This window comes from Gopherus flavomarginatus, chromosome 1 (assembly GCF_025201925.1).
Source record: "Gopherus flavomarginatus isolate rGopFla2 chromosome 1, rGopFla2.mat.asm, whole genome shotgun sequence".
In the NCBI taxonomy this organism is placed as follows: Eukaryota; Metazoa; Chordata; order Testudines; family Testudinidae; genus Gopherus; species Gopherus flavomarginatus.
Window position 1 is genome coordinate 15091017 of NC_066617.1, and position 25828 is coordinate 15116844.

Genomic DNA, 25828 nt, shown 5'->3' on the forward strand with positions numbered 1-25828 from the left:
CTCTGATTCCCAGCATGGCTGTCCACCTATGCAGTCTCACAATTCCTAGTTTTTCACATGTACAGTTTTTCACGTGTACATTATGAAAAATCAGCACTTACGATGTGAATTTTCAGCTTGCTTAAATGTACACACTGGAATCTTGTTGGAAGGCTTGATTTGAACAACACCTATTTTGATTATCACTGTAACTGAAAAAGATTACGGGTAACGCAGGGGCCTATTCCTATACTTGCATCACAGTGTGATAGCCTTCTGCAGTCGTGCTTTCTTTAATCTAAACAATCAGCACACCTGGAGCCTTAAAACAATGACTTCCCCATTTGGACAAGTACAAGGAAGCAAATTGCCATCTCGCAAAGAGAGAGAAGAGAGAATTCTGCCAAGTATTTTAATGAGAAGGCAGGTCAGCAAGATCATAATTGTCTTTAATTTGCACTTCCAGAAGTTGTAACATTCACCTGCAGCTGAGTGGCACTCAGAAAAAGTGTGAAATGCTTCCCTACCTTTTGAAAACATTAAAGAAATGACTTCAGATCTGATGTTTACAAAGAATGTCCTGCTGGTGGACCAGACACATCCAGCATCAATGGGATATGCTTCTTTTTATCCATGGAGCTGAATGAGCGCTGCGAGTGGTGAACACTTAAAATCAGATTCTATAGAATGCAGTTTTGCTCTTACTTTTTTATCCTTCAAGAACATTTCAGAATGTTCAGTCCTTTTGTACATCAGTCCCATATTGAATTCTTACTATTCTCTCTGAAGTCTCTAGAGACCAAGGAGAATTTGGTAACTCAGCTTACCTAGGTGGTTGTCTAGTTGGCTTATTTTTTAATAATGGAAAGAAGAGGTGGTCTTTCGTAGCGCCCTCCCCATTCCCTTCCCCCATCCCATCCCCGCAGTGTTTCATCTCATCTCTTTTTAAAACTTCTTCTTTGCCTAATAAGGGATAAGTGAACGACACAACCTTTGGTGAAAGTTTAATGTATCTGCTTCAGCATCATTGGTTTCCAGGATTCTTACAAGCAGTTCATTTTGTTCTGTGGTATTTTGTAAAATTCCCGTCCCTTTTTGGATAATTTTTGACAAGAAATACCCTGAGGTTTTAATTTCCTTCAACTATTTCACGTGCTGTTAGATTTTAGTTCTTTCTTTTATGTCCCCCTTCTTAACTTGCTCTTTTGTGGAGAACTGTTTCCCTTCAGTATTTTTATACTGTAGGAGGCAGCTGTGGGTGGTTACAGTTGACATGTGTGCTTCAGAATTTTGTAGCTTTTGTTCGAAAAATTTACCATTCCATCTGCCTTTTTTTTTTTTTTTCTTCTTAAACTAGCTGAGTGGCATGTCTCTGTAGTGGGAGATCTTACAGCTCTTGGGCATGAGTGTGACCTAGGTCTCATAATTCCAGAGGGGTCCCAGAGGAGTAATTACTACTTCCACAGACAGAACTCTTGGGGTCCAAAGGTTGATCTCTATCTCTGAGTACCTTGTCAGAGAGATGCTGATGAGGGCTACTAAAGTGTAGTGTATCATAGAATATCAGGGTTGGAAGGGACCTCAGGAGGTCATCTAGTCTAATCCCCTGCTCAAAGCAGGACTAAAGCCAGACAGTTTTTTACCCCAGTTCCCTAAATGGCCCCCTCACATGAACTCACAACCCTGGGTTTAGCCAATGCTCAAACCACTGAGCTATCTCTTCCCCCGGAAAGGTTGCAGACATTAATCCCTGCTGGAAGCTCCCTATGTTGATGGGAGCTGTGGAAAATGGCTGGCTATTCCTTTAAATCCAATACATCTACTGCTGCAGCACCTGATGGAACGCAGCTATCCCAGGAGAGCAATAAGTAACCTCTTTAGCTAGCCATCAGCATTAGCAGGCAGACATGATAGTGGGTGAGGGATGGTGAGAGGGAAAACACTGAGGACGGGAAGAATAAGGAAAAGGGCTTCCAAGGACGGAATTGAAGGCATAAGTAGCAGATAGTTTGGATTAGAATGGATATTTAGAGAAGTAAACGGGGAGGGGACACCTATAGTTCCCTAGGTTTATCTCTCACTTCAAAGTTTTGGTTGCGGCCCATCTGAACATTGATGTTCCCCACCGCTTGCACACCTAAGCCAGAGCTCTACACAACCTCACTTAAGGGGACATTGTGTTGTAATACTATGACATTTGCAAAGCAAGTATCCTTAACATCATTGTTATAGAGACCTTTTCCCCCCTTCCTTGTGCCAAGTATCCATGTCCGTCATATGTAATAGAATCTGAGCTTATACTTCTCCTGGCATTGGAAAGGACATTTCTCTTTTTGTAAAGTTTGAAATATTCTGCAGCTCATGGTTTTAGTTTTAAATATAGCAAAAACATTTTGCTCAATATAGAAGATTGATTTAGTTCCAGCATCTGGCATGTGTTAATTTTAAAATGGTAACATAAAAAACACTGAAATAGAGTTTACTAAAATTAGAATTTCAACTGCAATTTAGTCTCCATTTTGTTACTTTTCAAACTGAACAAGGACGCTTGTCATGAAACTACAAACAAATGCCCACTCTCTTTTAATAAGCTGAACAGGCCTAGCTGCTCTTTTCCCCAAATTGCTTACAAATTACATTGGCAATGGGCTCAAGGCTAAACGTTTTCAATCTAGATTTTAAACACACCTAACGTTTGTGCATGTTTGGGTCTGGAGCTTTGGTTCAGGGCAACATCCAAATATCCATGATTCTAGTTACTTCTTGTTTACTGTTATGAATGTTCGTTTGTTTGTTTGCAGTCATTCTGAGTACAAGCTAAAGTCACATGAAATTTGTGGCTCAGCTTCATGTCGGTTGAGTGAATCGTATTTCTGTTTTATGTGGGTTTTTTTTTTCCTTCACCCTGCCCACTTTCCATGAGATATGCCATGTGATGTATTTTACGTTGCTATGATTTTCTTTGTAGCTATAATCCTGACTTCTGTGCATTGCATGAACAATGTCTGTCTGTCTGACATGGAGGGATTAAACATGGAGAATCTAAGAATTAGAGATCCTCTGCTTTTCTTTCTCGTGGGTATTTTATGTGTCTTTCTTTTTCTTTAAGGTGGGAGCATGATTTGCACTTTGAGAGGAGGATTCAAATGTTTCTCACTGAGATTTACTTTGTGTTGCACTGGCCCCCAGTTTCATCAGAATTGCAGCCCTGAAAACTTCTAACTTTATGAAGTCTTTTGGCATACCTAACCAAAAAAATTTTGGCTTTGTTGGCCTCGTCTCAAGTTTAATTACAAAACTTTTGTTCAACCTTAATGGAAAATTCAGATCCCAGTTTTGGGATAAGAGCATAGAAGATTGGTGGTGGGAAGGAGATCCTTAGTGTTTTTGTTTTCTTTTGTTAAAGAGAACCTTTGCAAACCCACTACCTAGAAGACTATTGTGCATGAATCTCACTACCAAAACAAACAAACAAAAAGTAACACATTCTCTTTGCCCAGAGCACATTATCTCATTCTTGCAGGGGGTATTCACGTCCATAATTCCAACTAATTTAAAAAGACAGTTAATCAGTTAAATCCATCTGACTCTATGGGAGAACGAGCTCTATACAGAAAGTCAAGTCTGCTTCATCTGCACATAGAAATAAATATAGGCAATGGTTACTTAAGCTACCATGTAATGCTTCATCAGCTAAATGCATATACATGATTGCAAGAGATCATGTTTTTTTTCCACTGGCCTCTGTTATGATTGTTAAGTCTGTGGAAAGGAGTTAAATGATTAATGTTGCCAAGCCTAGGATAAAGTGGATTTTTGGTTGATTGTGGTTTTATTTAAGATTTCAAGAATACCAGAAAGAGGGGGTGTTCCTGGTTTGGGACTTTAAAGGCATTCCTTTAATTTCACTAAGTAATAAGTGGATGGGTTACTTTCATAATATCTTCCAGTATTTGTATTACAGCATTGCTTACAGGGCCCCGACAAAGGTTGGCCCTCCTTTGGCTCCATGTTCTACAAGCACGGCAAATGTTGGGTGGGAAAACAGAGGTGCACAGAGATAAAGTGGCTTTTCCAAGTTCCCACAGTGGGTCAGTGGCAAGGCCAAGAATAAAACCCTAGATTTCCTGATTCCCAATCCACTAGTCCATGCTATCTAAGTACCCAAAGGCTTCATCCTGTGGAAGATATATGGGACTGGAAGGGCTCACCAGTATCACCCAGCACATGTAATTTGGTATCTATGTTTATCATTAGGAAATGATGATGCATTACTCACCTGGAGAATTTCACGTGACATATCTTCATGTAGAAGATGCTGTGGCATACATAACATTTAATTGCTTCTCCTCTGTGCCTTAAAATTGAGGGCAGCTTCAAAAATGAGGGTGGCTTCTATTAAATTTAATTACTTTCCCTTGAAGCTTGCATGGTTACTAATCGGGGTAGCTTCTAAACAAAGATTTAGTTGCTATCCTTTAATGAATGGGAAGTGATGGGAAAGTAGTCTATAAAATAGAGACATGTAACATGCCTTTTGTACCAACCGTAATTTAATAATGATAATAAAAAAGCTGACTGTAACATCCAAACGCAGTGTTTCAAATGTTACTTTAAAAAAAAAAAAAAGCATTTTCCAAGCTGAATTTGGCCTTGAAGCATTTAAGCAATGAAGCCTTCAATTTGTTCAAGTTCCTTTTCAGATTTATGGGGTGAAACAGATTAATGATGATTTTTTTTTATAGAGTGTTCTATTGACTATAGCTGGCAGATCTGACAGTTAAAATGAAAATTGTTCCAGAAGCAACTTGAGTCAAACTAATTATTGGAGATGTTATAGGGATGTATAATTATATTCACCTTTTAAAAAAGAAAGGGGGAAAAATTATTACAAATGTGCTTTTTAAAGAACAAGTGGAGAAATAAAAGCTGTAATTGTTCTTAATTATAGTTAACTGTAATTGCACACAATTGCAATATGCAGCACATCAGCCGTAGATTAAGAAATCCTGGCACACACACATATATATATATATATATATATATATATATATATATATATATATATATATATATATATATATATATATAGTGCACACAAGCAACTTCAAGAGAAGAGAGAGAGAGAGTTTTATGAATGCTGTTATGTATAATTTAGCTCTTTTACTTTTGATTCCATCCTTGTTGATTTGATTTTGGTTTTCATGGTTATTGTAGGGAGATAACTGCCAATGGGAAGGTTCTGCCGCCGTGAGTTATCCTCTGCAGTTGAGTCAAAATGGCCATGTTCCAAAGGAAGCTGTCACAGTTTTTAGATTAAAAACCGGTGCTTGGACCTGCATGGACCAGATTTTCAAAGGTATTTAGGCACCTATAGATGTGGAAAAGAGCCTAACTCCCATAGATTTCAACCTGCTTAGGTGCTTTTGAAAAGCATACTTGGTACCCATCTGCATCTTCAGGTGCCTGAATACCTATGAATTAATGGTTCGAGTCATTAACTTTCAGGAAAAGTGTTCTTGGGCAAAAATCCATGAACTTGGGTACCTAAAGTTAGGTGATGGTTTCCGTATTATTCACCTAAATAAGAGTGCCCTAGTTTTTCAAAAGGGTACATGCAGCTACTGTTAACTTCAGTGAAACTCAGATCTTCTAAAACATCACACAGCTCTTAGTCCAGGCTACTAAATCTATATTGAGGCACCCAGTAAGACACCAGGTTTTGAAAATATTGACATTGATATTTTACTTATGAAATTAGTCATTTCTAATATGAGATTAGAGGGGCATTTGCTTATGTTAACTACTATTCACCAGTGTACACATGTCTTTGATGTCCATTCTTGTACATCTTTGAGCACGTCAAATGGATTCTGCCAGCTCATCTGCCTGTGCCAGGATTGTTTCTAATATTTCAAACCTCTCAACCTCTTCATATTGTTTCCGGTTTCAGATCTAATAGGTCACTGATCTTAAGACCAGAAATAGGTGCTGTATAATTTTGGAACCATCAGGTTTCATTTATTTTTGCATGCCATCATCTTGCTTAATGCATGTACAAAGGGAAATTATAGTCCCAGATCCAAGGAGCTGTCCATCTAAATCACACTGCATTGTAGTTTGGGAACACAGGACAAATGTCAGTTCTTGAAGAGACAGAGATATGTTTGGGAGATAATCAATCATTCAAAGGTTTTGCAGAAATATTGCATGTTCTTAAGAGAATAATTCAATCAAGATGAGTAGTAGGTTGGAGCACAAGGAGTTGGAAAAGGGTTCTGGGTCTAAGGCATGATGCACAAGATACCTAAAGACTGGAAAGGGCAAAGGGGGTAAATAGGGGTGGTTAGTGAATAGTCAGGTAAGGAATGAATGAGCATAAAGCTGAAGGTATGGGTGAAGCTATTTTTGGAGTTAAGCATACACATTTTGAACTTGTTGCAGAAGAATTAGTAAAGGGAGAATCGAGGGAGAGCAGTCATGACAACTGGCAGACTCTGAATGAAATAGCTCATTTCAAATGGCCACACTATAGCGTTAGCATAACTGTTACAGGGCTCCTAATGAGCCAATTTGAGTAATATTTCTTGACAGCAGGTTGTTTTTTTTTGTTTTTTTTGTTTTTTTTTTGCCTCTTCATTAAACAGAAAATATATAAAGGCTGAAATCCAAATAGCATCCAATTTGGATACAGTTTTATCATTCTGACATTAAGTATAGATGGATGGATTGACCCTGATCTGAACATCTTGGAGGATAATGCTAGTTAGTGGAAGCTTCTTAATGTGGAATTAACTGTGTATACATTTGTATATGTGTCCCTGGAAAAGCTAATAATATGATTCTGAATGCAAAACATGTTCACCAGTCCCCTTTGTTAATACATAGCATTGCCTGTGCTCTCCAATAAAATATTATTTCTGTGCTACTTCTGTAATTACATTTAATAATCAGCTCTCACAGTCCAATAGTATTAAACATAGGAGTCTTTTCAACAAACTATGATAAATAACTGTTTGCAGAACTGTTGTACTTGAGCAAGCTTTATAGCTTTCTGAAAGATTTGTCATTTTCCTAATGCAGCTTCGAAAAGCTCCTAAGCTTTGCTGTGTGGCTTCACTCTTCTTTCCCCCACCTCCCCCCCCCCCCCACCCTTTTATCTGTGAATGTAGCTGGGTAAATGAAGCTTAATGTGCCATTTCCAAGCACTATGACACTCCTCCAGGGCTGGTTACATTTACCATTGCTAAAGTCTCTAAATAAGTGAGTTTTAATGAGTAGGAATGCTTGCTAATAGCTGATTCAGGTACTTAATAGTCCATGGTGTTTAACTGTGGTGGAATTACAGACCATAAATGATCTGATGATTAATAGATGTACCTACTATGTATTGCAGCCTAATAGTTCCTTAATGGCACAAACTATCTTAAGAACATACTATTGTTTGGAGGTTCATGTGGGAGAAAAGGCCCAGCTTAGTTGTATGTCCTGATGACATTCAAAAAAAAATCCATAAAACCATTAATAAACTAGTGAGAGAAAAGTAGTACTTGTGCACTTTGGCTTCCCCAAGAGGCTTGGTCAGCAGATTTGCTCTTTCTTTAGAGCTGAAGAAGAGTTCCATGTAGCTCGAAAGCTTGTCTCAACAGAAGAAATTACTCCAATAAAAGATATTACCTCAGCCACCTTATCTCTCTATTATTCTGGGACTTACACAGCTACAGCAACACTCCAGAAACTCTAATGGTTTTTTGTTTTTTGTTTTTTTTTTTCCGTGCAGGCAGAATGACCCGATAGGCCAGACTGTATCCACATTCTCATCCATTCGTACTCCATTTCCGTGCAGTGGCAGAATTTAGTTAGTGAGGGCAGAATTTGACCGTATTGTGTTAAATGGTTCTGGGGAGAGGAGACCAAAAAAACCTAAAGCAGTTGTAGATGGAATAAAGAAAACACAACAGCCAAAAAATAGTGACTAAAAGAATTGTGGTATGTGGCGAGTCATGGGAGAATCGGGTAACTCAATCCAAAGGGATAGACTTCAGCATATATATGAACATCATGCAAGTGCTGGAGCTCTCCTCCCCCACTCAGCCCCATTTTTGTTAGTTATCTTTAGTGAAAGTCAGGGACAGGTCATGGGCTTCGGTGAATTTTTGTTTATTATCATGACCTACCCCTGACTTTCACTAAAAATAACCCTAGCAAAATCTTAACCTTACTCACTATCTCCATCACCTCATAGACTTTAACATCAGAAGGGACCATAATGATCATCTAGTCTGATAGCCTGCACGTTGTAGGCCACAGAACATCTAGCTTACTTCCCCCACCCCCTCTCCCTCCTGGAGTAAGAGTGTAGGGGAATAATATCAGGAATAAAATAATTAATTGGTGATTTGTTTATAAAGGCTTTGTTCTTGATTTAATCAATAAGGGATACACACAATAACTATCACAACAGATGGACAAATGTTTAAATATGTTAATGATTGGAATACAAGATATTATTTACACAGTCATATTATTTTAGTGTCCTGTTATCTTCGTTGAGTTTGTGCTGTTTCTCCCAAAGTGTTTCATCATCTTTGCTCCAGAGACAATGGAATGAGGCCATGAGAACAGATTTTTCTCATGAGATTTCAGGTACTTTCTCGTTTCTGTGCAGTGAAAGTAGCTGCTCTCCGAATTAGAAGCAGGAAGTAGCAAGAATATTGAGCCTATTGTCTTGTGTTTGGCAACCCAGTTTTGCAGAACCAAGAAGTGTGCATATTAAATCAGAGAGAGACCCCCAAAGTGTCCCCTCAGATCTACTAACTAATCTAGTTTAGGTACTCCTAACGTACTTCTCCCATTGGTACCTAATCTAGATCCAAACTCCCCTGAATGTAAAGGGTGTGTTCAAATATTCAGAGTTCATGAATGTGCCCACGTTTGCTTCGAATAAGGTTCCAATCAGCATTTGAACTTACAGGCACTTTACGGTTTGCCCATCAGTCATTTTAATGTAATTGTTTCAGTCCAATTATATTTCTCTAGATCAGAGGCAAAAATAAATTTCTTTAAACTTGGCACTGGAGGAAAATCAAGGGTTACTTTTCCAAAATTACAGCACTTGACTAAGCTCAAAGCTCCCTCAGTGGTGCCAAGTCAGTGTGGGTTAGTGAAAATGTCCAATCCCATGAAATCCCACAGGTTTTAGGCTATTACAATACGTAAAATCCTGCGAAGTCCATTGATTTAACCCAAATCTAAATTAAAAGAAAAAAGGAAACAAGTTCATGATTAAACTGAAATGTGCACAACATTCTGCATATCTTATCCAATAAAGTGTAAAACTTTTTAAAAAAAAAAAACAACTGTATAGATTACACATTCGAGAACAAGTATTTACAATGTAATAAAAGCCTGTCTTCAGTATCAGAAGATACACGTCCAGATTTTATACAGCAATCAGAGGTGGAAAAGACCATAATAGGTCATACTCCAGCCTCCTGCCTAGGTATGCCCACTCCTTGCAGTATTACTTAGGTTTTAGTGTTTGGTCTATTTTATATATCACAATGATTAGATGTCATGTTAGGTGTTAATATTCCTCTATTGAGAGCCAAATTCTGCCTTCAGTTATATATCTGTGCATCTGAGGCACAGTCTGACCCCAAACTATTATTAAGATCTAGGGCTTAAGTCTCAACTGTCTTGTCACTTACACCTGTGCAATCTGATTTACTAGGATTTTACCTCCAAGTGTCAACACAGCATGCAGGGCTATTGTCGTCATTTCTTAATTCTATCTCGGTCTGACATCTGGTGTGGGTCACCCCCTCAAACTTTCTACAAAGATGTGTAGCTAGCACTAGCGGGAATTCTCCCTATCAACAACAGTAGGGAAATAATAAACTGCTCTGCTCCATGTGGGGATAGAGAAGAGGAATGTCACCACTACCATCACCACTATCCATGGAGCAATTACAGACCCCTGAGGCTGCTGGAGAATCTCAGCCCCAGTTTTCTCTCTACATAGGTAGAAGGAGGATAGGGGAGATCCCCCAACAGAGCAAATCCTCCTGCATGCTCCTCCCTACCATCCCTTCTGTGTCACCAGGGAGCTGAATACTGCACTTTGCCTCTGGTGATCTCTGGGCCCCCCAGCTTTTTCCTTTGAGTCTTGTTGTCAGTCTTGTTGTCAGCCTTGCTTACAGAAACCACACCAGCAGAGCCTGCACATACACAAAGAGGGAAGGTCTTACTGAAAAGGCACTGGATTGGGTGCTCCGGGTTCAATTTCCACCTCTGCTACAGATTTCTTATATCTTCTTGAGTAATTTACATAATCTCTGTGCCTCCATAACCTATCTACAAAATGAGGGTAATACTGCCTTTCTCCGACCTTTTTTGTCTGGCTCTTCTCTATGTAGATCATAAGCTCTTTGGCGTGAGAGTTGTCTCGAAATATGTGTTTGGTCAGTACCTAGTACAAGGTACTAGTTGGGCCTCTCCTAAGGTGACCAGATAGTAAGTGTGAAAAATCAGCACTGAGATGGAGGCTAATAGGCGTCTAAGACCAGGCTCTGAATATCGCGACTGCCCCTATAAAATCGGGATATCTGATCAACCTAGCTTCTCCATTCTACAGTAATACAAATCATAAGGCATCAGAGGTTTTCCCTATACTTTATAAAAAGCCTTCTAACCTAGAGCACATAGTTGTTTCTTTAATGCAGCCAGACTTTTAGAAAATAAATAAATATTCATGTTTAGAAGGATATGGAAAATATGGTATAAGTCTATCAGAATGTATATTGCATTGAGAGCAAATACATCGTTGCGTGGTGCAAGCATTTTAAAATTTAGTAATATATGCAAGTCAGAAATCCTGGGGTAGCAAAGTTATAATAACAGAAACAACCGCCTTTAAAAATCATCCTGGGGCAAATGAGAAGCACGTCTGCACACGTCCTCTGTCTTATCACAGTCAGCTAGTTTTGCAAAGTGTTAGCCTGTACAGAAATAGACTGTCCATGTGAACTTGCTGCCTCACTTCCTAAAAAGTGTGTTCATATTGTGCTTTAACATCAAGCTCAGCAACAGTGTGTGCATATAATGCTATTGCAAACATTATCAGTAGCCTTAGGGGAATTCTATTTTTTTTTTTAAATATATAATTTTCACTGACATCAGTCTATTTTTAAGCAAACTTTTAGATTTTTATTGATTTTGGTTTTTTTTAATTTGAAGGTGCATAAAATGATGGGATTTATGCTTTTTTTTTCTTCAATTTTTATCTATTTAAATTTTCACGGTTGCAGGAAATTATGGGGCAGTCAGATAATTATTTAATAACAGTAGAGGTGGAGACCCAGAAAGTTAAACCTTTACGACCCATTAAAATTGTCAACATCACATTTCAAAATATACGAAGTCATTTAAATCAACAAGTCACATCTATTTTTAATATTCATTAGTTAGTCCATTGGTAACTAGCCTAATTCAAAAGTCGAAATCACAGGATTTTGACTTATAAATTCTCAAGCAATATTTTTCTTTCCATTGATAATAAAAATTTAAAGAAATATATTTTTTCATCTGTGTGTGTATGGTGAAATCAATGTTAACCAACATTTACCAATTAAAAATCTAATTCTTCCATGCCTAATTATGATACTCATTTGATAGCTGACGCTATCATAATTAAATGCATGTGTGTGTTCAATAGTCAGGACAGATATTAGTACTTTTTAACCTTTACACCATGGAAATCCTTGATTTTGGAGAATAGGTCCATCAGCGACTATTAGCCAAGATGGTTATGAATGTAACCCCTAGACCTCTGACTGCCAGAAGCCAGCAGGGGGAGATGGGTGAATCTCTCCAAAATTGCCCTGTTCTGTACACTCCCCCTGAGGCTCTGGTACCAGCCACTGTCGGAAAACAAGATACTGGGCTAGAGGGACCATTGGTCTGACCCAATATGGCCATATTTTGTGTTTGTGATCAATAAGAAGAAAACCTCTTTAAGAACTTTTGATTAACTTTTTAAATATAAAATAATTTGTAACCATTTTGATTTGTTGCCAATATCAGTTTGCTTATTTTATAGGGCTTAATTCTGAGGAGGGGGCATTGTAGAAGTAAACAAAATAATGGGTGAATGAATCCATAGAAGAGAGAATAGCCCTCCTGTAGAGGTCTGAGCCAGGATGATACAAAAGGTTGTTTGTTTTTTTTCCAAAGTTTTAACACAAACGCAAACTACATACTTGTTTGTTTATGGTGATGAAATCCCCCTCAAACCAAAGAAGTGTCCATATTAAGGTCAGTAAGATCTCTCATCTCAAAATGGAGTTTCAGTAGGTGCCATTCATTCCTTTAAATCACTATTGAACCAATCCCCACTGCAGTGCTGAAATGAGGAGACACAAGACAGTGCCTTTGAGGGTGCCATTTTTCAGCTGAGATGTCAAATCAATGGCCTGACCATCTGTGGTCATGAAATATCCCTTGGCACATTTCTGCAAGAGTAGAAGCATTAACTCCAATGTCCTGGTTAAATTCCAGTTTAGGTAGTCACATTCTTCCTGCTTTAAATATCCCCTTTGGTTTTAATCAGATGATTCTTCATTTCCTGATGTAAATTATGGTGTAGTTTTGCTTTGCACTGTTGAATAGTCACTGTCTTTTCATCTCTTAGGTCATGCATTTCAGTTGTGGGTGAACTAGTTCATGTATATCCGTGGAGTCTGGAAAGATGTTTGTCACAGGTCTGGTTCAAACCCAGTTGAGGTCAATGAGATCAGCCCCTAGGTTATGGAATACTTTTTACAGGAATTGGAAGTTACAAATCTAAATTATTATGATTATCATTATCCACAATATTACAGGATGCTTTCTTTTGTGTGTTACATCATGCCTATGGCAGATATTCCTGGAGAAATACATAAAGACTCAAATGGTCAAATAGGATTCTTTTCTTTTTTTAAATTCTACTTCTATTTTATTCCTTTATTTCCATTTGTAAAAAGGCTACTTTCTGGGGCTATAGGTGCTTGTACAATCTTTAGAAAGCTACAGGACCTGACAATGAAACAGTGTGAATTGTCCCCAAAATGAAAACCCTTTCCGATTCTTGCTCCTCTACAAATTGCTCCATGCCTGTAATATGACCTGAGGATTAACAAATTTCAGCTTTGGTCAACCAGCAAGTCAAGTGAATTCTGTAGTCACGAAGTGGGAACTGAAAACACCCTCTTCAACCAGGGCCTGTTGTTCAGGTACCCTCAGCTGATCTCATCTGCGCTATCACACAGTTGTCTTTGGTTGTGCAAAGATTGATCCTTGGAAGATGGAAAAGCTCTTGTGTTTCAGCCTCTAAATGAGCTTCTTAATTATATGATTAAACCAAAGAGCCAGATCCACAGCTGCAGTGACTCGACAGAGCTCCATTGACTTAAATAGTGCTACACTGATTTATGCCAGTTGAGGAATTGGCCCTGAAGAGTTTAATATGGTAGCGGAAGAATTTATCATTTTTTTCTTTTTAATATAGAAGAGAACACAGATGGAGATCATGAGGGAATTAGAGTAACAGTCCAACCATGTGTGTTTGTGTGTTTTCCCCCTTTTTATAGCTCTATATCGTGTTCAAATCAGTATATTTACATAACCACAGGTCTTACTGGAAAGGCTGTAATAATTTCCTAAATCCCAGTGGCCCGGTCATAATGTGGTTCCAAAAGCCATGTTATAACCTGATCATGTGCTGTCTTCTACTGGTTTTACAATCATGTTAAAGCACCATTTTAGAGAAACGAGAACCATTTCTAAGCATGGTTCTGACTAACATGGTTTGAAATCTACTCTTGATAAATCTCCTAATGTGGATATAGAGGGCTCCTGAGGCAATATGAATAACTCAACGCTCCTCTCTTTCCTGCCCCTCACTTTACTTCTTGGCAGAAGCACAGGGCAGAATTCTGTCCTTTCAGGACTTTCAGGAAAAAAAGCAGCATGCAGAGTTAAAACCTTTGAACCGTGAAATACAACCCCCTGAATGTAGGTGGTAGTAACAGCTGCCAGTCAGCCTCAATCAACGATACAATTTCTTAGTAAACCAAACAAATACAAACACAGCACTTGGCAAACAGTACTGGGAATAGTTTTGAATAACTTTCTTTAAGCAAAACTACTAGGCAACAAGAATTTTAGTGCTTTTTATACAGATTTCCCTGCTTTTCTAATTGCACATATCGTTGAGTGAGATTTGACCACACACACACACACACACACCAAGAATACAAGTGTATGCATGCACATGTGCACACACCCTTCTGATTTCACAGGGATGATTTCTCAGTTGCTCTAGTGAGGCCTCAAAACCCATGTATGTGTGTCACCTGGATTCTCCAGAGCCAAAAGAGAATGGTAACTTCTCAGTTCCCTTCAAACACTCCAGAATTTTCACAGTCTGAAGATCCTCACTGCTAGCAGCAGTTTCAGTCCACCGTGCCAACACCTGCCTATTTTCTCTTTTCCAGTGGGATTTGGGAATCTGCAGCCTGTTTCCAAAGTGATGCAGGTATTGGGATGCAGCTTCCGCAGTAGACATATCTCTTGATCCTGGTTTGATCAGCTGCTGAATCCACAGGGCTGGATCCAACTCCCTTATTTATAACTTTCCTCCTTCTGAGCTGTGATTGGCTCAGCTGAGTCAACTTTCAAATGGTGGATGTGCGGAACCTGCAAGACTGCTTCCCCTTAATAGAAGTGGGTTACACAGAGAAGTCTTGACTTATTATACATGCCATGTCAAAGAAGGAAAAATGCTCAGTTCAATTTAGGTTGCACCTTCCCAGATGGAGCAGTATGCTCATTAACTCTCTGATCTGATAGCTGACAATTTAAGAGGCTATAATCTAATTTTATAGCATTGGTAAAATCATGTTCTGGTTTAAACCCTTTTCACCCACCTTGACTTTAGTGAGGTGGTATGCAGTGTTAATCAGCCCTGTATCTTTTACATTGGATTTTCAAAGTCCTCCCAAACTTTTGGCAGGATCTTACAACATGCTGTTATGTAGCTTTTTTTTCTCTTGAGTGTATTTTCTTGCTCTTCTTGATATATCCAAGACTGACTTATTTTTTTAATAAACTTTTATTTTTGCTACAGATTCAATAAACACAAATGATGATTTACTGTGGTTGTCACTTGGGGTTAGTAGCAATATGAAAATGAGTTGTATAAATCTATGCTCTGTTTCTTGAAACACTGCAGCATGAGTTTCCATTTGTTTTTGAAATAACCTTTTTTTGGGTATTGCTAGATAAGTGATCTGCACCAGAAAGAGTTGTTCTTTACTGCACCAGGAATTTACTTTTGGACTGGTATTGGTGCTATTCCCAATACTCACAGCAGGATATTTACTGTGGTAAAGGTAAGAACTGCAGACAGTAAATATTCAGTTTTTATTGGCACTCATTGCAAGGATTTATTTTTAACAGAGGAAACGCAGGTTTATTTTGTAGGAATGTCATGTGTTGCTTTTACTAGGTCTTAATTTTTTTTAATAGGGCTAAATATTTGCTTACCCAAATTCGCACTGCATGACAAAAATCTTCAGATAGAGAGAGAAACACGATTTCCCAGCTCCTCCTTTTTTTTTTAAATAAAGCTTTTGTTAGAGAGTTATGTTTTGAAATCATGATCAAATCCAAAATATATCTTCTTGTGAACATAAAAAATTGATCTACCAAAATGTGAAATTGACAATACAGTTAATCCCATAAAAAGTTTATGCTGCAGAGATATGCAAATCGATTGATTTAAATTAATAATTTGAAATTAATTTAAAATTAAAAGGCTGCTTTTATAGCTCTAACATCTTTACTCTTTGCTTTGTTCAGGAGTCCACATTCCAGCATTCCACTTCTTTTTAATTATCATTCCTTCACCTTGTCATTTCTCAGGGCATAAACTTTGCTCTTTAAATTACAAGCATGTGGTCAGAGTACTGGGCCACATGTTATGTTGGAGTTATAGAATTCTGGTTTTGATCATATCACCTCTTGTGATTAAAAGCTAGGCAGTCCCTTTGGGAAAAAGAATTGTTATGTCCTCTCCCACCTCAGGAGGCTTCTTACAAGTTCTTCTGTAGAAGAGGAAAGGGTAGAAATTACAGAATATTAGAAAATGGTTAGTTCTGAAACCTTAAATGACCCTGTTAATGTTACAGAAATCTTAATGCATTAGTGACTTTGAATTGTATAAATTGTGGGTTAAACTTGGGAAATCTAATCTCTTGAAACCAATGCTCAGTAGAGCCTAATGGAAATAAAATGTCTAAGAATTATAGCTACTCAAAAACTTCTACACAGAATCAAACCCAAATATGTGCTGCCCCAGTTTAGTTCCCTTTATTTCTTCTCCTCACTCTATTCCCCTTCCACCCACCCACCCACCCTTTTACATCCTCCCAGGTCACTAGTACTATTGCACTTTTAATAATAGGTGTCTGAGATAGAGAATAGCTAAATACCTGATTGATACCACTGGGGTTGAATTTGATGGCAATATACCCCTAACTAGGACATTCAGTAGGGCCAGATGGTGCCTGGCTGGCCTGCAGGTGTCGTGGTAGGGTGGAGAGCATAAGTTGCCCCCCTGCCCCTGCACAGCGGTTGAATGCAGTCTCTGTATTTCCTGGAGCAAAGCACTCCAAAGAGGACAATGAGGTCTGGGCAGGTGCCAAGGTTCTACTCCTGTGCACCAGCTAACAGAACTGGATGTGCACACCTTGAGGAGGAAAAGGGTGTAGCAACCCACATGGTGCATCTCTAAGCATAGGTGAGCTTCTTTCTGAGCCAGAACTCCACCTGAACCTCCCAGGAGTCTTTCTGGCTCCACACTGGACCCAGGCTGCTGGATGTGCCTGTACGACTCAGTGAAGACCACAGCTGGGCAATACAAAAAAAATGAAATTCAGTGTCCAGAAGAGCAAGGCAATGCATGTTAAAAGGAACAATTTTAACTCTTATAGATCTATGCTGCTTGCCAATTAACTGTAACCACAGAGGAAAAATATATTGGTATCAATGCGGGCTGCTCTAGGGAAAACAACTGCTCAATGTGCTGCAATATCCAAAGATGTCAAATTGTATTATGGAATGGATGAAGAAAAATCCTTACAATATTGTAATGCAATTAGCATGTTGTGTTTTTTGTTTTTGTTTTTAATATCCCGTACACATCTGGTCATCCCGTCTCAGAAAGTATATCACAAGAAACAGGCCTCAGAGGAGCGCAATGAAAATTATTAGAGGCAACAAAAATCTTCTATATGAAAAGAGATTTAAAAGATTGACTATTTAAAGTAGGGCAGAAAAAAAAGAGGTGACTTGGTAAAGGGGTATGTGTGTGTGTGCGTGTGCGTGTGTTTGTATATGATAACGAATAGCATAGAGAAGGTAGATCAGATTTAACCATTCCCATAATACAAGAGCCAAAGTTACACCCACAAAGGCAACAAATTTAAAACTGATCAAGCTTTTTGTACAAAGCATAATCAGTGTGACCCTTGCTACCACAAGGTGTTATTGAGGCCAAGAGTTTAGCCGGATTCAAAAAGGATTATTGATAGAAATTTATGTTAAGAATATAGCAGCTGTAGCAGACAGGGTAGAAATCTATGAGATCTTCCACCATGCTTTATGATGGGACATTTCCTAGGTTTTTCACTGTGTGGACTGCCTCTTAAGGCCAAGGATTGCTTGTGAGCCAGATGCCCTTTCATTTGTGATTTCACAGTGTACCTATGACAGTTGCATCAATTGCTGACATGGAAAACTGCTGTTAGGAAAGCATGTAATGTCTTTCAATGTAATGTTAGGAAAGCATAGGCTGTCTTGCAATGTTTGGAAATGAGGAGACAGCATCATGTAACCAGTGGCCTCTCTGCAGACAAGTGTTCATAGGCCGTAGTTTGGGAACCTTGGCTTTGGAATATCAACAGAAGTTAGGAAAAAAAAGTATTACTGTTTTTCTCCATTGTGTAGGTTTATGTGGCTGTTTGAAAATCTGGTAGTGGATGCCTTAGAAGGCAAGGTGCTAAGCAAGGTGGACCATTGGTGTGGTTCAGTATAACAGTCCCTATGTTCTTTGGTTTTAGAGTTTTACACAGAAGGTGGGAGGGGAAAAAAACTAGTTTAAACATTCCAAAATTGAGTGAATGGTTTGAAGCTATTTTATGGGGTTGCATGCTGGAATAAATCCAGGCCAGATGGATTTAGTAGGTGGAGAGCAGGTGTAGTAGTATAGTGATACATTTATATATACACCACTTGTGTGGAGGTGATAGTCATGGGATGAATTGTGATAAATCATCCACCTTAGCCTACCCTCCCTCCTTACCTTCTGCTCACCAATCCATTTCCCCTGAAATGTATTACCAACCCAAGAACAGCTTCTAGCTGACCCCCTCCCTTTTTTTTTTACTCATATATTTCTGCCAGTAAAATGCTGCTTCATCTCCCAAATATGGTACTTCCCACTTAAAAATTACCACTGCCCAAGGCCTAGAGTGGGAAAATTCAGTCCTGAAACAGGGTGCTTCTGTAACATCACAGATTTATCTGGTGTCCAGTAGCTGGTGCAGAGATAGAAAATGGGAGCTTTTTGCCATTGTGAAATGGGCCCACCGCTTGGTTCTAGCCCTGGAGGAAGCTGCAGAGTTGGAGTTTAAAATAGCAATATGATTTTATGGATAGAAAAACTACACCTGGATAATGTAACAGTCAGAACACACACTAATAAAAATCTTGTGTATTGCTTTCCACCATGATGTGTTTCCTGTTTATTACATGCTTGTGCATATTGTCGCATGGACATATGGGGTGTGCGTGATCTTTGTCTTTAAAATGTTATAACCTCTGCAAACAGTAACCAATTTTCCCTTCTGTATATCTTACAGAGAGACTGCCACAGAGTTAGCTGGAACATTACCAAGGTAAGCAAGCTGTTCTAAACTAATCTGTATATCTGCTTCTGATAGCTGAAAGAAGCCTGTCAGGGTGTGGGGGAAGCAACATGGACATATGGAGAAAACATCATTTTGATTTCTTTGCCGTACCCAGTATAATGGCTGTAAAGTGCTATGGCCCCCAAGAACAGATCGTTTTAAATAAACATGTTTAAACTGCTTTGAGGTTCCTCTCAGTTGGCTACCACCTGAAGAAAAACATCCCAGATTTGGTTTCCTGCCACGTTCAAACTAGGTACATTTTAGGTGGTTTTGATGTTGCCTTAGATTTTAACAGTGAGGGAAAAGTCAGTTGTGAAAATCCAAATCCAAAATGTTCTTTCATTGGGAAAGCCGAAGAACCAAATAGATCTGATCTTCCGACCTTTCAGAGAGGACCTTCTTGTGGTCAGAGGAGATAATTACAAGGCTGTAATCCTGGAGATGAAAATTATTCAAACAGCTGAAAAAATATGGAGTGGCATCCTGAATTCTGTTAAGTGACAGGTTACATTCTGAATATCCAGGAACAATGCATGTGTTCCCTTTGCATCTTATTTCACCCCAGCTTCTTTATTATTGAATTGTGTGGGTTTTTTAATGAGCGTAGTTATTTTTCAGTGAATATTATATTGTAGTTTGACATATATTCATAAAGAAAATGTGTAAAATGCAAACCATGAAATCCTCATTGCAGTTATAAAATTATTTTTTTAACAACATGGTGGTAAAGATATTTGACACATCAGCTATTTCTCATTCCAAGGCACCTAAAAAAATCTGCTTAACTTTTTTGGAGGGTCATGTGAGATCCAAATGTTCGTTCATTGGAAAAGCAGGTGAACCACGTTTGTTTATGGTGAGAATCATGGCCAGACTTATTTCTAACATACAGTAGCAAGGTGTATTGTTCCTTCATTTGATGGATATTTTTCTTTGGTTGTTTTCAAGGAATGTTTGCAGATACAGTCTAGTTGAATACAGCTAGGTCTTTCTGCTGTCATTCTCTTTTTAGGTTTCCTGTCCTTTATTATCTTCAAATGTGTAATGAAATATGTTGGTGCAGTTTAACAAGGCATCTGAAATTCTGTTTATTCTCTGGCTAATGATCTGTGTGGTACATGATACATGGGATTTTTATTCTTTGTAGTCATAAAGAAATGCTTACAATTCTGCATCTGGGAAAAATGAAAATAGAGATTCAACAGCAGCTGACTAGTTAATCCTTGCTTGAAGACATTGGTATTTACTATGTTTCATCATAATTTAGTTGCCGTTTTCACTAGTTTTTAAGGATAGAGTATTTCCAATCTGATTGCACTGCATGTCATTAACTTCACTTTGACTTGGCATTAGTTGACAATATATAGTGAAAATATGAAACCTTTGTGCAGCAGAAGTGAATTCTTCCCTGGTAGTTTTAAATGCTTTGAAGTTAAAATGATAAAAAAAACTACATTAGGAGCTTGAGTAAGCATCCAGTTTCTATCTCGCTGCTAATGGAAACCTTACTGTGTGTTTCAATTCTTGCCACAGCTGAAATTAAAGTCTGGTGGTAATATGTCACAAGTAGAAATTAGATTATATGAGCAACGTGCATGAGGCATTGTAATTGTATTATAAATATTAAAGCCAATGATTTTGTCTAGATTAAAACAAATGTTTACAGCTATGTGAGTGTTGGCATTCTACTAGTCTTCAAGCTTTTCTCTGGTGTGACCTGTTGTTGCTTTTGTTTCAGCAGTAGACTTTTTTGATTTACTCTTTGTTGATTCGTGTAATATATTCTTTTGTTCAAACTGCAAATGACTACTTTTGATATTAACAGTTCATAAATTTAGACCCTAATCCAAGAATTTTTTTTTTCTTCTATCGATGCTGATTTTCTTCCCAAAATGGTTCATTTCAATAGACACAGTTTAGATATTGGGATTTTCAAAATATAAAAGAAATAAGTTTTCTTTTGTAGATGCTGTGCTATCCATGCCTAATGAGACAAAGACAAACAAACAAAAAAGGGCACTCTGCTGTAGTTCCGAATATTAAATCTTATCTATGTAATTAAACATAATGACTTTTCTCTGTTTACAAATAGTCATAAGCATATACATGGTATAAATTGCTCAAATCCTTTCTTTCATTAGTAAACTTGCCCAAAAGAATCTCTTCTTTAACGCTTCAGAGTGTACACCGTGTATTTGTCTGCTCATCTGAAGGATGTCAGCATTTTCAGGGTTAATGGTGCCTCCAGGGGGTTTCTGGCTTTGTCAACATAATAAAAATATTTCTTTCCAAATTTTGTACACAGATTAATTGGATTATATATATATATATATATATATATATATATATATATATATATAGGAAAAAAAGTGAGTGCTCCAATTACCCAGAAAAGAGTTTATAAATTAGGAAACATGTTTTCTTCCTTTCCTGTCCTAATTAAGAGACTCATAAGTGTGTGTTCAGAAAGTAAAGGTAAGAAAATAATCCCTGTTAAAACACAGGAGGGTTATTTTGGGATTTGTTTTTTTTTTTTCATATTGGCATTAGCTATCAAATGCTGTTGAGCATTTTCTAAATAATCATTTTAAATAGGAAGACATGTTTTTTTCTGATTTACTTAGCCAAAAGATTCACCAACAGATTTCATCAGTGCATAGGGTCAAGATGGAAAAAATTGAAAAACTGAGTTTTGTAAACTTCTGTTAGAAGGAAATTTAATGGGTAATTTTGCATTTTGTAGAAATATAAATTAGAAACAAATACATGACAGGTTTAACTGCAAGAACTTGATAGCTCGGTTTTATACTATGTCTATTTTTCTTTACTGGCTTATTTCTGTTTGAATGTTTAGATAATACAGAATAAAATCAATTTTCTCTCTAAACTTAAAATGCAATAGATTCAACTTCATTATTATATATGTATGAGCCCATAGATTTTTGTTTTTCGAAGAAAGGTTTTCTATGTATAACAGCACATCAAAGAAAAGATCTTCATAAGGAAAACTTCATAATATTGTTAGGTTGTTCATTGCATGACCTATTTAGAGTACTCAGATTCTTCTTGTTGTAGACTACATAATTAAATTTTAAATGGAACATGATAAAGAAATTATACTGGTGATCTCCGGAGACTTGAATACCCTATTTGGCTCTTTACAAGAGTGTAGCAAAGGCATATTTTAAAATTTAATAAAGGTCTGGCCTCATTTTTTCCTTTTAGATTTTCTAGAGCTGCTGTGCCAATCCTGTTCCAAAGCTACTTTTGCAGATCTATATTATCTACGTGTTACCTAAATAACAGATCAAAATATAGTTCTTAAAAGCACGTTTATCTTTACTTGAGAAATCCGTTATTTGATCAGTTATACTGTATCATGCTTAATCAAACTCGTTTCATAAAATCTGCAGTTCCTGAATTTGTAGCTGTAGAAAATAGGGCTTCATCTTGTTTTGGTAACACTTGCGTTGTCCTTAGAATGTATCAAGCGAAAGAGGCAGAGTATTATTTTGGAGCAAGAGGCATTTTGTAATGTAGACTGCCTATTCTCGGAGCATAAATTGCACTCCATGCAGGGGTCAAAGAACAAGACAGCACAGACGAGGAATAAAGAGGAATACTTGGCTTCCACATCTAAGGAGCCATTCCAGTTTCTAGAGTAAATAAAACGTGTTCTAACCTTCCATGATTTTTTTTTATATTTAAGGAGAAATATTCTGTATAAAATCCTATATTTAAAATACGTATCTCTTTACTATTATACTAATAACATCTTAGGTTATTATCGCTAAAAGAAAATTAAGAAAATCCTTATTTACTTGCTATGTTTTGTGCTGCTGGCTTAATTTTGCATTTCATTCATCAGTATGTCGGAGAATGAAGTGAACCGGTCACTTCCTGTACTAACCCAGGGCTGTGGTTTGCATTTCCAGAACTCCAGGGAAATGAGTAATATGCCTGTGTAAATAAAAGTAACAACAGAGCCAAGAGTCTTTATTGAAATTTGATCAAAATTCGGTTAAGGTTTTTTAACTACACTGTGCTATTAATTGGCCTCTTCAAAAAAGGAAAAGAAGGTGGGGGAAAAAAGAGCAAAACTAACATCTGCATTAAAAATACAATAGATGTTAAAATACAAAGCACCAAAAGAAGACAGGGACATATTAAAATACAGGCTAATAGTCTTTATTTGAGTTCTGTGACTGTATGTGTGTTTAAACAATATATGTTATCAGCGAAGGTCAGAGTTTACAGTACATTATGACTTCGAATTTCTTGGCATTCATATGGGATTTGTCTGTAAAATTTCCAAAGGCGCACAAGTCCCCTTTTCATAACAGACTTGCTCGTTTAGGCACAAAGTCTCACTGAGAACCAATGGGATATAGGCAACTAAGTGCCTAAGTCACTTTGACAATGGAATGTAGACTCTGAAGTATGCTTCAGCTGAAGTAGGCTTTGGAAAATTTTACACACAACTTCACTCTTATTGAAATATAATACAGTTAAGCTTTTATCTAAAGGGAAAAATAAAATTGACAGCCCACCATATGACAGGAAAAGTGAAATCTCTTTGATTGCTAACTGACAGCCATTTTTATGATACCATTGTGTTATGGAATGATCTGACTTCCAAGGAGCAAAGTATACCAGATTTTGAAACATTACTACCTTGACAGACATAATCCAAGTAACTGCTTGTAAATTCTGGGTGAATTATAAAATCTATGTGGCTATTTCCAATTAGTTAATAAAATATCCATGAAGATTTTAATGAAAATATATAATCATAAAAAGGAACATTTGTAATAGTAGTAGCAGAGAGTTGATTAAAGGCCTTCTTGGGATTCATCTTGCCTCGCTTCCATTAATCCATACAAAACCCAGCTTATAGGATCATCTTCAGTGCGTGTCACTCCAGTTGTGCCACCATCCCCCCCCCTTTAAATTTTTCCACTGATTGTTAAACAGCATCAAGTTCAACCTTCTTTTCTTTAAATTCAAGAACGTCCACAACTCTGAACTTCTTTGCCATTCATGTCTCTTATCGATACACCCTGTGCTCTGCCAATGGTACCAGTCTTGAACACCCATTGTCTGCTGCTTCCATATATATCTCTCTGCTTTCTTCTACTCTGCCTTTACTCATGAAACCCTGTACAGAAGTTGTCCCACCAGTTATTGGGCTCAATAAAGTAATTACTGTACTGGTAAAATTCTGTAGCCTTCAGGAGCTGGGACTAGATGCACATGATGCCTTTAAAATCCATTAACTAGTCACAGTTTCCTTTTCCTCCTGCAAATCCCTTCTCAAGATGCACTTCCACTCCTAATACCTAGAAGGAATAGGTCAACTAATGATCTCTAGCTTGGGTGACAATTGGGAATAGCTAATATTAATTATTTTTATTTCAAATTATGTGGATCCTTTCAGCTGTGCCCCTACTAGTCTCTGCGAAAATATAATCTTATTGTTTACATTGTCCTCCTTCCTCATTACCTACCTACTGTTTGTTTATACTCACTTTTTTGTGTCTTGTTTCAAACCACCTTTTCAATTTTAGGATTCTCAATCTGTGACACATTATAAAGGCAGGGTTTTCAGAGGGAGGATGCTCTGCACTTTCTGAAAATCAGATCCTTTTAAGATCTCTCAAATTGGGCATCCAAAAATGGAGGCTTCCAAAATCACTAATCACTTTTGGAAATCTTGGCCCTAATCTTTCCATGCCTAAGTTCCCCGTTTGTGAATGGATACCTCCTTTGTCTTGTTTAGTTAGATTTAGGGAAGGGACCGTCTGTTACTGTGGATCTAAATGGTACAACAAAGCTCTGATTTGTTTGGGGTCTCCAAGCACTACTATAATACAAATAATAAATAGTAAGTCTTCGCTACGGCAGAACACTTAGGTTGATTTATTGGAACTGTACTGTGCTTTTGAACAAATTACACCAAAGTTATCAGTTACTTTTCTGAATTTTTTTCAAGTAAACCTCCAACAACCTTAACGAGTGAGTTGCATATTTGTTTCTTCAGGTACGTACTGAAACAATTTTATCTCCACTCAAAACTATTTTTTTCAGATGACGTTAGTCATGAAACACATTGATGTATGTGGTCTATGAAATTCACCATTTTTGTGTAATGAAAACAGTTTTTTCCATGGAGGAAAAAATTGTATTGTTCATAATTCGTAATGTTGGGTAGGATCTGATTAATTTCTGAAGAGGTATTTTTAAAATCTATGAACTGTTTGTAGATTAAAATAAAAAGGCTGGAGGGTGATTTACTATCCAGATAAATTTTCTAGTGAACATTCCAGATAACATTTTCAAAAATGCCAAAGTCACTTAGAACCAGATTTAGATGCCTAAAGATGCAAATAGGCCCTTTGGGTGATCTTGAAAATTTCACTGGCGCCTAACTCCTCTATATACATTTTAAAATCTGGCACTTAGCCTCCCAACCTACTTGAAAATTTTACCTTCCATCTTCAAAAGTCTTTTGACCAACAGCCTCTAACTTTAGTAAGAGAGAGAGTTACTCTATCAAATTACCCATCATTTGAATCAACAACTACTTTCACCACCTGCCAATGACCGTCAGAACACTTGAATGAATTTGGTTTTGCATCATCTCCAAGAGTCTAGTAGGCTTTATCCACGTTTTACACCTAGGAAGCCAGAGTTACATTCATTTTTATTCATCTATCCCAGACTCCTAGGTACCTTTTTAAACTTTATGTTTAAAACTATAGCAATCCAAAGATGTCCGGTGCTTTCTGTGGCAGAAATGAAAAGAATTCGGCTGATTCACATTCCTGAGGGTGAAT

The 25828-nt window shown here is 37.5% G+C and overlaps 1 protein-coding gene across 2 annotated transcripts in view; it reads left to right on the top strand.

Annotated features, from left to right (window-relative positions):
• CELF2 (CUGBP Elav-like family member 2) overlaps window positions 1-25828 on the top strand; it is a 685040-nt gene that overhangs the window by 305208 nt on the left and 354004 nt on the right. For both annotated transcript variants that reach the window (XM_050936915.1, XM_050936909.1), the window contains one exon: window positions 18942-18977. Coding sequence is in view for 1 of the 2 variants with exons in the window: in XM_050936909.1 (XP_050792866.1) it covers window positions 18942-18977 (36 nt within the window). In the remaining variant the exon portion in view is untranslated. The remainder of the gene's footprint in view (window positions 1-18941; window positions 18978-25828) is intronic.